The 16,497-nt window shown below is 43.6% G+C and overlaps 1 protein-coding gene across 1 annotated transcript in view; it reads right to left on the bottom strand.

Annotated features, from left to right (window-relative positions):
• Positions 1 to 16,497, bottom strand: part of Nup210l (nucleoporin 210 like) — a 117,204-nt gene that overhangs the window by 77,444 nt on the left and 23,263 nt on the right. The window contains exons 8-12 of the mRNA XM_021157946.3: positions 11,985 to 12,053; positions 8,577 to 8,683; positions 6,808 to 6,948; positions 5,342 to 5,479; positions 4,241 to 4,396 (exon numbers count right to left, since the gene is read on the bottom strand). Of these exons, the coding sequence (XP_021013605.1) occupies positions 4,241 to 4,396; positions 5,342 to 5,479; positions 6,808 to 6,948; positions 8,577 to 8,683; positions 11,985 to 12,053 (611 nt within the window). The remainder of the gene's footprint in view (positions 1 to 4,240; positions 4,397 to 5,341; positions 5,480 to 6,807; positions 6,949 to 8,576; positions 8,684 to 11,984; positions 12,054 to 16,497) is intronic.

Below are 16,497 nucleotides of genomic sequence, written 5' to 3' on the forward strand. Positions count from 1 at the left end.
AGTAGAAATGGCTCTCATAGCTTCATGTGTTTGAGCTTGGCCTATAGGGAGTGGCACTACTAGGAGGTGTGGCCTTGTTGGAGGAAGTGTGTCACTATGGGGGCAGGCTTTGAGGTCTCTGTTGCACAAGCTATGCCCACTGTGGCACACAGTCTCTCCTTGCTGCCTGCAGATCAAAATGTAGAGCTCTCAGCTCCTTACCCACCACTATGTCTGTCTTTGTGCCTGCCAGCTTCCTGCCAACGATGGTAAAGGACTAAACTTCTGAAACTGTAAGCCAGCCACAATTAAATATTTTCCTTTATAAGAGTAGCTGTGGTCATGGTGTCTCTTCACAGCAATAGAAATGCTAAGACATTAAGTATCTTTCTAAGCACAAGCCTTACCACCCTAATAAACTGTTTTAAAAACAACTTATATTGATTGCCCGTTTTTCTATACCAGGAGCTACAAAGTGCTATCTGTAAGAGAGAGAAAGTGCTGCTATGAGTTTTCTGAACCACGGAACCCTGCAGCTGTGCCTTGAAAGCAGCACCTGGAATATGCGAATGTACAGGACCACTGTTAAAACTCAAATACTCACTCACAGAGGAACACCCTGGCGTGGCCCTCCGGCTTTCATTGCCTGTATCCTCCCAAGTAGTCACTAGTTAGCCCCACCCACGAGGACTGTTCTTTTATCTGCCAAGAGTAGCTTTTCTTTTCTTTCTTTCTTTCTTTCTTTCTTTCTTTCTTTCTTTCTTTCTTTCTTTCTTTCTTTCTATTTTTAATTTTTTAAAAAAAATTATTTATTTTATGTATATGCACACTGTAGCTGTCTTCAAACACACCAGAAGAAGGCATAAGATGCCCATTACAGATGGTTGTGAGCCACCATGCGGTTACTGGGAATTGAACTCAGGACCTCTGGAAGAGCAGTCGGTGCCCTTAACCACTGAGCCACCTCTCCAGCACCAAGAGTGGCTTTTCACTTTCATTAAGTTTATTGATTGATTTTTTTTTTGAGACAGTGTCTCTCTATTATGTAGCTCTGGCTGTTCTAGACCAGGCTGGCCTCAAACTCACTGAAAGAGTTCAGGAATGTCATCACCACCATCATCACCACCATCATCATCATCACTGCTACCACTACTATGTGTGCTTTTGATATGAGTGTATGCACAAATGCCATGGACACATGTCATAGTGTGCACATGGAAGTGAGAGGACAATCTTTTGTAGAGTTCTCTCTTGAAATGTGGGTTTCCAGGGCTTGCATGGCAAGGGCCTTCAAACCTGCTGAGTCATTGCATTGGCCCATCAATTTTATTACATGATCTAAGTAGCAGTGAGCTCATGCTTTAAAATACCTCTTACAGGCCCTTGGAGAGTGCTTTCTCTTTGTCCATCTTTCCCATGAAGGCTGCCAGGCGCTTCCTGCTCACCTTGTGAGATTTCATTCCTTACCTGTTCTCAGTGGTCCCTGGATCAGAACCAAGAACCTTCGCTTCGTTTTGTCACCTTTAAAGACCCTTAAGCACCAACTTACTCCCCCCCCATCCCCCCCCACCCCCCCCCAAACCCTGTTAGGTGTACATGCATTGTTGGGGCAGCTCTGTGAATCAGCTCTCTGAAGGCAAAAGCCACTGCCTTGGAGCCCTGCTCCAGGACTTCTGCCTTGTGTTTGCTTTGCCTGGTTCTGGCTTCTCTTAGACTTAGAGCTTGATGCTTCCATGTGTAGGGAAAGCCCAATTTCCTGCTTTGTGGTTTCCCCTCCTTCCCCTTCATAGAGATTTTAGGAGCCTCATATGGTATCACTATCACATAAAGTGAATTTATCCTTACTAGTATTTAATTATACTGTGAAATAAATGTTTTATGCAATTTGAAAAAAAATAAAATAAGATACCTCTTACATCTTCCTTGAAATATTGTATAAGTTCTCATATTAATAAATCTTCCTATTTGGATTTTAGTTTCATGAAGGGGGTCCTGTGACAACACATATTCAGAACCCACAGGCACTCAATAAATGGTCACCACATGATGACAAAATGCCAAGTGACACAGGGAAAAGCAGCATATACCTTAAACTGGAGAAGAATAGACAAATGACCATTTAATTAAAGGTTCAGGCCTTGTTTTTTGTTTGAGACAGGGCCTCACATGACCCAGCCTGAGGCTAACCAAATTCTGACTTTTTCTGCTTTCGGCTCCCAATTGCTGAGATGACAGGCATGTATGTACCAGCAAGCCTGGCAAGAATTTTGTCTTTTACAGGCAGATTAACTAGCCAAACTATGAGGCTAGTAATAAGGTTAGCATGAAAGCCATTGGTGACTCTATGTATAAGGGGTCAACAAAGCAGCTGAGAACACAATGCACTTGTCACACAAACCTAATGACCTGCTCCCTGGTACTCGTGTGATGGCTAATCTTGACTGTCAGCTGGATACACCTGGGAAGATGGAGCCTCAGTTGAAGAACTGCCTCTGAATTGTGGCATGGGCATGTCCGTGGGGCATTTTCTTGCTCAGTGATTGGTGTGGGTGGGCCCGGCCCAGCTCACTATGGGCAGTACTATCCTTAAGCTTGAGTCTGGGCTGTTTAAGAAAGGCTACAGAGCAAGGCTCTAAATAGCATTCATATGTGGTCTCTGCTTCAGTTCCTGCTGGAGCTCCTGGCCTGAAATCTCTAGGTCATGGACTGAGACCTAGAAGTATAAGCCAAACTAACCTTTCCTCCCCAGAAAGGGGAGGTCACACTTTTGGTCGTGGTATTTATCACAGCAACAGAAAATAAACTAGGACATCAGGTGATGGTGGAAGAGAAAACTGACTTCACAGAGCTGTCCTCTGACCTCCACATGTGCACCATAGCATGCCTGCACACAGCCTAACACACACACACACACACACACACACACACGAATGATTTTTGACAGATTATGGAGCCAGTGAGACAGTTCCATGGGTAATGGCACTTGCCATACAACATAAGCCTGGTGACCTGAATTTAATTTCTGGAACCCCCTGTAAAGATGGAAGGAGAGAACTGGTCCCACAAAAGCTGTCTTCTGACTTCCAAATGCCCTGCTGTGGCATAGACGCCCACTCTACACACACCTCATATGCAAAGGCTATTTTAAAATATATTAAGGCAAGCGGTGGTGGAGCATGCCTTTAATCCCAGCACTTGGGAGGCAGAAGCAGGCAGATTTCTGAGTTCGAGGCCAGCCTGATCTACAAAGGGAGTTCCAGGACAGCCAGGACTACACAGAGAAACCCTGTCTTGAAAACAAAAACAAAAAACAAATAAAATATATTAAATATATTAAAATATTTAAATATATTTATTTATATTTATAGATATATGAATTTATATATAGATTATATGTATATAATATATTTATTTATATAAATATATTTAAATATATTATATATAATAAAATATTAAATATATTTATATATAATAAAATATTTTAAACTATTTTAAATTATTAAAAACTTGTCTCACAAATATGGGGAGCTGAATTTGGGTCCCCAAAACCTACACAAAAGCCAGGCACAGTGCTGGGAATGGAAACCAGGGCCTTACACAGGTAAGTGATCTCTGGCCCTGAGTTACACCCCCTGCATGACCACCCCATTTTACAATTGAGAAAGCAGACACAGATGTCAAATACATGGCTCTTAAGTCAAGTAGTAGTCAACCCATATTCAGATGTACTTAAGAAATATGTATTTCCAGGTTAAATTTTATAACACTTTAATTTAGTTCTATTCATTGAGACAGGGTTTCATGTAGTTGAAGATGATGCTGAACTTGTGATTCTCCTGTCTCCACCTCCTAAGCGCTGGATCACAAGCATGGACTCCATGCCCAGTTTTCTGGCACTAAGGATTGGACCCAGGACTTTGTGCACAGCAGGCAAGCATTCTTCCCAATGAGCCACATCCTCAGCTCTGGGTTAAAATTTTCAAATAGTCAAGTTGTACTAGATGAAGTTTCAAACATGTTCCTGCACTTAAATTTAAAAACCATGGGGCTGAAGAGATGGCTCGACAGTTAAGAGTTCTTGCTGCTCTTGCAGAGGACCGAGGTTCAATTCTCAGAACCCACATGGCAGCTCGCAACTGTCTGTACAGATCTATGGGATCTAATGATCTCTTATGGCTTCCATGGATAACAGGCACAGTGGTGCACAGACATATATGGACACATATGGAGACACCCTTAAATAATTTAAAGAGACATGTACCTTAATATCTCCAGATCGAGAGGGATTCTGTACATCTCGTGCCAAAATGGTGCTGTTCCCTCTCACCTGGCCCGCGGTTACCACCCCTTTGGTGGTAACCATGGCAACGGTTTCGTTAGAAGAGCTCCAGGTGAAGTTGCCACTACCTCCCTCTACCTGTGAAAAGCCACAGCCTAGGATGAAGTCTTCCGGAAGGAAAGCAGATTTTAAGTAAAACATAAAACATGACCGCTGGTGTCGAGTTTAGAAAAATAATAAAGCTTTGGGATGAACTATCTCTGAACCTGCTAAGAAACCGTGAATCTGCAGGGAAGCAGGGAAGTGGGCAAGAGGAGCCTTAAAGGGCAGCTAAGTAGCTGTTGTCTCACAGAGGGTCACAGGGCCATCAAGGCATCAGGGAAGATGGCAAAATGACATAAAACTCACAAGGAAATGACAGACGGCAAAGATGGAAAGAACACCGAGTCTCAGATTTGGGGTGCAGCAAACACTGAGCTGCACTACTAAGTTGGTGGAGAGGTAAAAGTTAATAACAATCTAGGCCTGGGGTGTAGCACAGCAGATAGAGTGAAGACCCAGCACTGCCGATACCTGGTCTGGCACTGCAGAGCTGTAACCACCTCACCCTCCCACCCTCCCACCCTCCCACACTCACTCACACACTCCCACCCTCACACCCTCACTCACACACTCACACACTCCCACCCTTACACCCTCACACCCTCACTCACACACTCACTCCCACACTTCCCCACTCACTCACACACTCCCACCCTTACACCCTCACACCCTCACTCACACACTCACTCCCACACTCCCACACTCACACCCTCACTCACACACTCCCACCCTTACACCCTCACACCCTCACTCACACCCTCACTCCCACACTCCCACACTCCCTCCCACCCTCCCACACTCACACCCTCCCACACTCCCACACTCAGGAAATGCAGGCAGTAGAGTCAGAGGCTACAGAGTTTAAGGCCAGCTTGGGCTACATGTCTAAACTTCTTCAATAAAGCATGATTAGAGACACTAATTAACTATCAGAGAAACTGATTTATTTCTGTGTGAATTTGCTATTAGCGGATGCCGTACCTGAACTGTGAACCGATTTGATATTCCCAGGGGATGATGGGGAAAGGCCAGAAAGCTGGGTTTAAGCTGAATGGGAAAGTATATCTTCACCTCTTGTTGATGACTGATTTGATAGGTTTTTGGCTGGGAACTGTTTCTCTGCAGGGATAAGAAAAGACAGGTCAGGATGGATTTCCTGAGACAATTTCATTGATACTGAAAACATGAGCAAAGTGGGATGTCCCTAAAATACTCAACTACCTTCTACCTCTAAAAGAAAAAGATCTCAGTGTAGAGGCAGGTACAGCTCATGCAGGAGGGTCAGGAGTTCAAGGGCAGCTGAGGTTAGCTGCCTGCCTTTAAAAGAAAAAAAAAAAAAGGTCAGAAAATTAGAAACACTTGGAGTTGTTCTAGTTTGCTCTCTCTTGCTGACACCATGGCCAAAGACAACATGAAGAGGAGCTTAGAGCTCACAGTCTATTATGAAGGGAGGTCAGGGGAGGAGCTCAAAGCAGGGACCCGGAGGTTCCTGAAGCTGAAGCTGCTTACTGGCTTACTTTCCATGGCTTGCTCAGCTTGCTCTCCATGGCTTGCTCAGCTTGCTTTCTTATGCAACCCAGGGTTACCTGCCCAAGCATGGCACCACCTATAGACTTATTAATCAGTCAAATGTGGGTTGTGCACATATAAATACTAAATTAAAAATTCTACTAAAGACTCGGTTCTTGCCTCTGTTCATCAGCACTGGTGGCCACAGACAAGACTAACTCTAGTATTCCGGCTACATCCTTACACAGCAGCTCCATTTCTGGTATAAAAGTCACAAAAAGGAAAAAAAAAAAATCTGCAAAGACGCTGCCATTTCCAGCAGTGGAAAAACAAGCTACAGTGCAGAATGGAAGGTGGGGATGTGGGTCCTGGGCTATGAGCGCAGCACTTGGGAGTCGGAGGCAGGAGGATTTTGAGTTCAAGGCCACTCTGGGATACATGAAGAGACTCTGGGTTAAAACAAACAAACAGCTGGAAATAAGGTAAAAGTTCAATGTCCGGGACATGACTAAATAAATCAGCATGTTAACCGTTTGGAATTTTAGAATATAAGTCCTGATGTGGGTCTGCAGGGCTGGCTGGTTCAGTGGTTAAACGTTTGTAGTGCTCTTGCAGAGGACCGTACTGCCTGTAGCTCTAGCTTTAGGGCAGCCAGTGTTTTCTTCTGGCCTCAGAGGTCACCTGCATACAGGTGCATCTCACAACAATTTGAAAAATAATCTTTTTAAGTTTTGTGTACCTGATGACACAGAGAACTATACACATGAAACAGTTTCTTAAAGGAACCACATGTTACATGCAGCGAAAGGATAGTTTGCCGAGGCATGCAATTCCAAGTGTGGTGTGAGACACAGAAAGATAGCAAGCCACAGCTGCTTTAGATCAAGGCTGCCTACCCTGCTGAGCTCCCAGGAAACCACAAGTTTTAAGACTCCTACCTCCTGAAGGCTGGAGGTCAGGGTTGCATTTATCACCACAACTCCGTCTTTCAGGGCTTTTACCACATGGTAAGATCCGTTTGAAGTACTCAACTGCTCTTCAAAGTACTCCTTGGAAAACTGGAACGTGATCTTGAGGTTCTGAAATCAGTCCAACAGCAACATAAAGTGGAAGATGTGTTTTTACCCCTAAACCCACTTTAATTCCAAACCATAGATAAGACTGTAGCTATGCATTTAAGGGATAGAGGCATAAGAACAGGGTTTGGGGTGTGTGCTGGAGAGGTGGCTCGGTGATTAAGGGCACTTGTTGCTCTTGTAGAAGACCCAGTTCAGTTCTCAGCAGCCATAGGGTGGTTCAGTCCAGCTCCAGATGATCCAACACCTCAGGTCTCTGAGAGCACCCACACTCACACACAAAGCCACATACACATAATTAAAACAAAACAAAACAAAACAGGAGCCAGGCAGTGGTGGTACACACCTTCAGTCCCAGCACTTGGGAGGTAGAGGTAGATGGATTTCTATGAGTTTGAGGCCAACCTGGTTTATAGAGCAAATTTCAGGACAGCCAGGGCTACAGAGAAATTTTGCCTCAAAAAACAAACAAAAAGCATCAAACAAACAGGAGCCAGGAGAGATGGCTCAGTCTTCCTCTCTTCCGGAGGCCCTGGGTTCAGAGGATCCCATGCCCTCTTCTGGCTGTATTGAGTATCAGGTATACATATCTACAGGAAAACCATTTCTACACAAAATTTTTTTTTTAATATTTTAAGCCATGAGGAGGTAGCACACATCTTTAATCCCAGTACTTGGGAGGTCTAGGCAGGCAGATTTCTGATTTCGAGGCCAGCCTGGTCTACAGAGTAAGTTCCAGGACAGCCAAGGCTACACAGAGAAACCCTGTCTAGCAAAGCAAAAAACAAAAATCAGAAACAAAATTAAAAACCCAAAAACCCCCCAAATTTTTTTTAATCTTTTAAAATAATTAGCTACTTTAAAGAAGAAAAATCAAATTTTTCCCTTATGGAAATTTTATTAGGAAGACGTGTGATTTTAAAATGATATTCATTTTTGGAAAGATTCATGTCAGGGACAAAAACAGTTGAAACGTATACATTTAGGACAGCCAATGCCATTCCACTAGGAACTATAGTTCCTAATTCTAAACCCTGGCTGTTCTGAGCAGAGGCACATTTCCCACCTGACGTTCACATGTCACTCTCATGACCACAGAACGTGGAGAGTGAGCATCTCTGTGGTAGACAGTGAGCGTGTGGATATGCAGGGTGAGGCTTGTCTCCAGCTGTTACTGGGCTCTTCAACTCCTTCCTGTAATTCTGATCATACTATGACTTCCAGTTTCCTGTTCCCCAAGGGCAGCACTAGTTAATGGTAATAACTTACATACATTTACAAATGCCAAGATTGGGAGCAAAGGAAAAAAAAAGAAGGCTTTCTGCCACACAGATGGGTGGCGCATGCCAGGATCTGTCCACAATAACGGAAGACAGAGAGGTCTGCAGTGTGGCTCAGTTGGGAGAGTGCTTATCTGGCATGCTTGAGGCCCCGGATTGGATCCCTGGAACCACATAAAACTGGACCTGGGGCACACACACCTGAAATCCTAGCACTCGCTCAAGTGGAGGCTGGAAGATCAGGAGCTCAAAGCCGTGGTCTGCTACAAAGCTAGTTAAAAGTCCAGCGTGGGCTCCATGAGATCCTGTCTCAGTGAAAGAACAGGGACCAAAAACAAAGGAGCGACTCACGTCAGAAATGTAGACCCTTGTGCTGCTCTTGTCGAACACTTCCACTGTGATGACGTACACCTGCCCCACCTCTAGGCTCCATCGGCCTCCAGGATGGATGCTGAAGCCTGCAAGAATGGAGAGTGCGAGAGGTTCATCCTCCTTTTGTGCATGACTTAAAAAGCTGCTTGGAGCCTGCGAACTGAACTGGGTCTTCTACAGGAGCAACAGGTGCTCTTAATCCCGGAGCCACCTCTCCAGCACACACCCCAAACCCTGTTCTTATGTCTTCATCCCTTAAATGCATAGCTACAGCTGGTGGATGGAGCTGGCGCTCAGAACAGATCTTACTTCCCTCCCACAAGCTGTGTGACTATTTATGATTCCAAAGTGCTTGGTTTAATTTAGTTGTATTAAGTGTGAAAAATACTGGCATATATGTAAACAAGAACCAAGTACATTACACTGGTTGCTCTGTATTGCCTAAGGACATTAACTTTTTTTCTGGAATAATGTCTTTTTTTTTTTCTAACTCAAAGACTTATTATATAAATTATATTATTGATTCATGACCTTGTTTTTGTTTTTGTTTGTTTGTTTGTTTGTTTTAGGTTTTGAGATGAGGTCTCATTGGCCTTCCCTGTTTGTGGGGTTTGTTTGTTTGTTTGTTTGTTTAACTTGTTTTTAAATTTTTATTCTTTCAGGCCACATGTGGTTGTCTGAACAAGAGTGGCCCCCAGAGGCTCATATATTTGAAAGCCTGGTCATTAAGGAATGGTGCTACTTGACAGGGTAGGAGGTGTGGCCTTGATGGAAGAATTGTGTCTCTGCAGGTCCAGTCAGTCTCTCTCTCTCTCTCTCTCTCTCTCTCTCTCTCTCTCTCTCTCTCTCTCCCTGCTGTCTGCAGATCTGAATGTAGAACTCTCAGCTCCTTCTTCTGCCATGTCTGCGTGTGTGTGCTGCCGTGCTTCTTTCCATGATGATAATGGACTAAACCTCTGAACTATAAGCCAGCCCCAATTAGCTGTGTTTTGTTATAAGAGTTGCCAAGGTCATGGTGTCTTTTCAGAGCAGCAAAGCACTGATAGGACCCTTTGAATGCCAGGACTCAGGAGGCAGAGGCAAGTGGACCTCTGTGAGTTCAAGGCCAGCCTGGTTTACATAGCACTTCTACACCAGCCTGGGATGCACAGTGAGAGCCTGTCTCAAAACAATGGCAGCAACAATCCCCACTACTCTTTCAGTGTTACATAAATGTACAATGTCCTTTTATTGTCCCATCATCCTCTCTATGCACCTCGACTCCTTCTCAAAGCTTTTTCTCCAACAAGTTCTCTTATTTGTGTGTGTGTGTGTGTGTGTGTGCCTGCTCCTTGTGCGATGAGGACAGCTCAGTCGTTAAGAATGCTGACTTCCCTTGCAAAGGACCTGAGCTGAGGTCCCAGACCCATATTGGCAACCTATACTCACTTCTAACCAGCTCCAGTGAGTCTGACACCCTATTAATGATGTTCATGGGCACCAGGCATGCACATAGTGCACACACACACACATACACACACACACACACACACACACACACCACACACACTTAAGTTGCTTGCATGAGCATGTGTGCAGGAGGGCTACTTACTCATCGGAGCTTACAGGTGCTGCAGCACCAAGGGATATAACCAGAACCATTAGGTAGCCCGGCATGGTGGCGCACACCTTTAATCCCAGCACTCGGAAGGCAGAGGCAGGTGGATTTCTGGGGCCAGCCTGGTCTACAAAGTGAGTTCCAAGACAGCCAGAGCAATACAGAGAAACCCTGTCTTGAAAAACCAAAAAAAAAAAAAAAAAGAACCGTTAGGCAGCTATGGCCTCTCAGGGAGGGATGGGCTATTGTGAGCACTCCCCCTCCCCTGATGGAATATTAATAAAGCCAGGTTTTTGTTGATGGGGGGGTGTTATGGGTAGAAGAGGGGTGGGTCTGGCATCTATAATGTGGTCCAGTCTGGCCTCAAATTCAAATTGACAATTCTCCTGTCTCAATCTTCCAAATGCTGGGATTTCAGGTGTGTGCCACCATGCTCAGCACCACAATGTTTTTAAGATATTTTGCGCCGGGTGTGGTGGCGCATGCCTTTAATCCCAGCACTCGGGAGGCAGAGGCAGGCGGATTTCTGAGTTCGAGGCCAGCCTGGTCTACAAAGTGAGCTCCAGGACAGCCAGGGCTACACAGAGAAACCCTGTCTCGAAAAGCAAAAAAAAAAAAAAAAAAAGATATTTTGCTTTTTGTTGTTGTTGGCTTTGTTTTCTTTTGGTTTTATCTGTATTTTGGGGTTCTGGGGTTTCTCTGTGTAGCCCTGCCTGTGCTGGAAATTGCTCTGTAACCTAGGCTGGCCCCCAACTCAGAGATCTGCCTGCTCCTGCGTCCCAAATGCTGGAACTAAAGGGCTACCACCGACTCCTGGTTATGTTTCACTCTTACAAACAACAATCAAGACACATCATGTCTTAGTTACTTTCCTGTTGTGATAAACACGGTGACCAAGTGTGTTGAATGAGATGCCCCCCCAAGAAGTTTCAGGCATTTCTTGCCCCCAGTTAATAGCTGTTTGGGAAGGACTTATTGAAGGAAAGATGGCACCAAGGGCAAGCTTAAGGATTCAGGAGCCTCCCACTTCCCCAGTGTGCTCTCTGTTTCCTGTTTGTGGATACAGATGTGAATGCCAGCTGCCACGACCCCTGTCATGATAAGGATGGATCTCTATCCCTCTGGAAACTAAGCCCCAAATAAGCCTTCTGTCCATAAGTTGTCTTAGTCGTGGTGTCTTATCACAGTAACAGAGAAGTAACACACCAAAGTGGGGCCTGGTCATGCAGATCTTTAGTCTCAGCACTCAGGAGGCAGAAGCAGGTATATTTTGTATATACCTCTGTATATTCGAAACGAGCCTCATCCACAGAGGGAGTTCAAGCACAGGCATGGCTACAAAGAAAACTGTCTCAGAAAACAAAACACACACACAAAAAAAGAAAGAAAGAAAGAAAGAAAGAGAGAGAGAGAGAGAGAGAAAGAAAGAAAGAAGAAAAGAGAGAGAGAGAGAAAGAAAGAGAGAGAGAAAGAAAGAAAGAAGAAAAGAGAGAGAGAAGGAGAGAGAGAGAGAGAGAAAGAAAGAAAGAAAGAAAGAAAGAAAGAAAGAAAGAAAGAAAGAAAGAAAGAAAGAAAGAAAGAAGAAAAGAGAGAGAGAGAGAAAGAAAGAGAGAGAGAGAGAGAAGGAGGAAGGGAAGAAACACATCAAAGTCAGCTTGAATTCAAATCTGGAAAGGAATGTTGGAACTTTGGCAGCCCTTTTCTGGTTAATGCATTCATTGTACAGAATTCATTTATGTTTAATACTTTCATTTAAACAATCAACTTTCTGAAAGTCATTATCTAGTTACCTAAAAATCCAGGCTCTACAACATATATGGTAGAGTTTGGGAGTCCAGACACAGAGCGCATATGAACATCTTAATTTTTGCTTAAGGAAATTTTCTGAGTCAGTATTAGGTAAAGAAAGGTGAGCCTCTGAAGAAAAACATAATAATAAATGTATAAACAAACCCATACAATAAAAAGCCTGTCTTTTTATTTTCTTTGGAAAGCCAAAACTTAAAATATGAATACTTCTAAGAAAAGCCTGAGGCAGGCTCCAAAAAATGGCTCAATCAGTAACATGTGGTTTCCACCAAGCCTGAAGACCTAAGTTTGATCCCTAGGACCCACATGGTAAGAAGAGAAAGCTGACTTCAAGTTGTTATCTGAACTCCATAGACACATATACACACATAAATAATATAATAAAAACAGGGGTGTGGGGGGCTGGAGAGATGACTCAGTGGTTAAGAGCACTGACTGCTCTTCCAGAGGTCATGAGTTCAATTCCCAGCAACCACATGGTGGTTCACAACCATCTGTAATGAGATTTGATGCCCTTTTCTGGTGTGTCTGAAGACAGCAACAGTGTACACATATAAATAAAATAAATACTAAAATAAATAAATAAATAAATAAATAAATAAATAAATCTTTAAAAAACAAAACAAAACAAAAAAACCAGGGGCAGGAGGGGGAGATGCTCAGACCCTAAGAGCACTGGCTGCTCTTCTAAAGGACCTGGGTTCAGTTCCCAGCACCCACGTGGCTCACAGCCTTCTATAACTTCAGTCCCAAGGGCTCTGACACCCTCGTCTGGCCTCTTCAGGCACTGGACACATATATGGTGCATAGACACAGATGCAGACAAAACACCCAAATACACAGAATTTCAAATTTGAGGAAAATGAAATGGAAAGAACATGTTCTGTGGTTTTCAATTTCATTCAGCTACAGAACTATTTCTTCAACAACAACAACAACAAAAAATCCACACAGAGAAGCTCAATATGGAATGCAGGAATTTTTCTGTTTTCTGCCTGAATCTAAATCTGAGGCTCCCACTGAGTCAGGAAGAGGACAGACATCTGTCTGAAATAGAAAGTGTGGTGGGGTTGGAAAGCTGGGCGACACTTGCCGCCCAGCAGCACGCCCAGCGCACGGCGGCAGCACCATCACTGTAATGTTGCAGCAAACCTTCAGTACCAACTACTTTTCTCTCTGCCATCAAAAATACCTGTAGGAGCTTCAGAGATGGCTCCTCAGCTCAGAGCATTTGCTGCTCTTGCAGGGGACCCAGGTTTAACCCCCAGTCCCACACAGTGCCTTAAAACCATATGTAACTCCAGTACTAGAACATCCAATGCCTTTTTCTGGCCTCCTCAGGCATCAGGCATGCAACTTGATACACACACACACACACACACATACACACACATACACAAAACATTCACACATATAATAAAATAAAATAAATACATATAATTTTTTAAAAATATTTCTAGCTTACTTAGAGACGCCAATAGTTAAATACAATTACTTTCTGGAAGAAACACAGGTTTGTCCCAATATCAGAAGTATGATTTCTCTCAAAGATAAATGACTCCTGGGCTGGAGAGATGGCTCAGTGGTTAAGAGAACTGACTGCTCTTCTGAAAGGTCTGAGTTCAAATCCCAGAAACCACGTAGTGGCTCACAACCATCCGTAATGACATCTGTCACCCTCTTCTGGTACAGCAACAGTGTACTTACACATTATTTAAAAAAAAAAAAAAAAAAAAAAAAGATAAATGACCCCTAAAGCTCTTTTGGTATAGAGTTTTCCCAGCATTCACTGTGCCTAGTTCCATGCCCAGCACTGCGAAAGGTACAGAGTGAAGACGTGAGAGTCAGTTCAAGGTCTGCAGAGCAAGTTTGAGGGAAGCCCAGGATACAGGAGACCCAGTCAAAAAAATTAACCAATAAAAGAAAATATAAAAATAGCCGGGTAGTGGTGGCGCATGCCTTTAATCCCAGCATCCCAGCAATTGGGAGGCAGAGGGAGGCAGATTTCCAAGTTCAAGGCCAGCCTGGTCTACAGAGTGAGTTCCAGAACAGCCAGGGCTACATAGAGAAACCCTGTCTGGAAAAACCAAAAAAGAAAGAAAGAAAGAAAGAAAGAAAGAAAGAAAGAAAGAAAGAAAGAAAGAAAGAAAGAAAGAAAGAAAGAAAGAAAGAAAGAGTAAAGAAAATAGAAAAATAAATAAAATGGTAAGTAAAAGTTAAAAGGATTGATGTAACTCAGCTATAAACTGTTCTTATAAAGACCGTGTCAGTCTTCAGCATTGAAGAAAAACAGTCTTTTAGGTATATTTAAGTAGGCCTAGTAATACAGGCCTAAGTCTAGCATTCAGGAAGTGGATGTGGATATAGGAGTATCTTAAGCTCTTGGGTAGCCTGGGCTACTCATTGCATTCAAGGCCAGCCTGGGCTACATAGTAAGACAAACAAAAATAAAATAAAAAAAGGAAATTTCTCATGCCTTCAAATGATATAAAAATATGTATATTATATATATACATACACACACACGTGCATGTGTGATTGGCATACTAATTGGTAATTACTTTTAGCTGTTCAAATTAAAGACTGTTTAGAGCCGGGCGTGGTGGCACACGCCTTTAGTCCCAGCACTCGGGAGGCAGAGGCAGGCGGATTTCTGAGTTCGGGGCCAGCCTGGTCTACAAAGTGAGTGCCAGGACAGCAGCCAGGGCTACACAGAGAAACCCTGTCTCGAAAAAACAACAACAACAAAAAAGACTGTTTAGACAACTACCTAGACTAGGTGAGTTCTGATACATAATTGAATATAGTAGCAAAATATAAGCAGTAGAGTGAAATTCAGAAACATAACATTGCCTTCATTTTACAGGTGAAGAAACATCAGAATGGCTTCTACAGGAAACCAGTCCTGCTACCAGAATAACATGCATGGCCTCTGACTCACTCCCCTGGTCTTCTCCGTTTCACTTTCTATCAGCAAACTGCTCTGTTCCCTGACAGCCCCAACTTCTTCCTCTTTAACTTGCAGTTATTTGCAAGTTTCCGTTTCATTCTCTTGGGATGCAGATCAACTGTTAGACGGCTTGCACAGCAAGATGAAACCCTGAGGTCCATTCCCAGCACCACACAAACCACAAGTGTGGTGCACATCTGCAGCTGCAACACCTGGGAGGTAGAGGTGGAGGACCCAAAGCTCAAGGATATCACCTGCTAAACCATGAGTCTGAGGTCAGCCTGGGCTACATGAGACCTGCCTCCAAAAAATAGTTCTCTTTGTGTCTTCCTCTAATTTCTACCAGTTCTTCTTTCTTTCTTTTCAAAACTGAGCTATTTTTATTGACAATGTTACCCAGACTTCCTACTGCTAAAGTTTTTTAGTTTTCTTTAACTTTAAAATTATTTTTATTTTATGTTACATGGATGCCTGCATGCACAGTATGTTGCCTTAGTTAGGGTTTCCATTGCTGTGAAGAGACCCCATGACCAAGGCAAGTCTTATAAGTACAGCATTTAATCAGGGATGGCTTACAGGTTCAGAGGTTCAGTCCATTATCATCAAAGCCGGAAGCATGGTAGCAAGCAGGCAGGCATGGTGCAGAAGGAGCCGAGAGTTCTACATCTTATTCTGAAGGCAAACAGAAGACTGTCTCATGAGCAGTAAGAGGGTCTCAAAGCCCACCGCCACAGTGACACACTTTCTCCAGCAAGTGGCACCTCCTAATAGTGCCACTTCCTGGCCTGAGCATATTCCAACCACGACATATGTCTTTGCATCATGTGCCTGCACAGTGCCTGAGACATCCAGAAGAAATAGGCCACCTGTAACTGAAGTTACAGCTACCATGTGGACATGGGAACCAAACCTCTGTCTTCCAGTGTTCTTAACTTCTGAGCCATCCCTCTAGTTCTGGCACCACATTAGTCTTTCAGGCTTTTTTAGATTGGTTATAGATTTGGCATACAAAAAAAAAAAATACCATAGAATTCTGCTAGGGAATCAGTGACCCACCTGACACACAGATGGTGCCCAGTAAACAAATATTCAGTGACTTCATTTCTTCTGTAGATGACATCATAGACACCTTAAAATGACTAAAAGCCAGATGTAGTAACAAATGAATGTAATCCTAATATTAAAAAGGATGAGGCAAGAGGCTGCTATGTGTAGAAGGGACCCTTAGAGGCTAGAAAAGGACAGATACCCTGGAACTAGAGTTACAGGTGCCACCTGACCTGGGTGCTGAACTGGGATGAGCAGTGAGTGCTATTAACCACTGCGTTATTTCTCCAGCCCCACAATCACTCGTTTTTAAAAAGATTTATTTATTTATTTATTATATGTAAGTACACTGTAGCTCTCTTCAGACACACCAGAAAAGGGCATCAGATCTCATTACAGATGGTTGTGAGCCACCATGTGGTTGCTGGGATTTGAACTCAGGACCTCTGGAAGAGCAGTCATTGCTTATAACCACTGAGCCATCTCTCTCGGGCCCG

This window comes from Mus caroli, unplaced genomic scaffold (assembly GCF_978045245.1).
Source record: "Mus caroli unplaced genomic scaffold, Mus_caroli_1 scaffold_3, whole genome shotgun sequence".
Classification (NCBI taxonomy): Eukaryota; Metazoa; Chordata; class Mammalia; order Rodentia; family Muridae; genus Mus; species Mus caroli.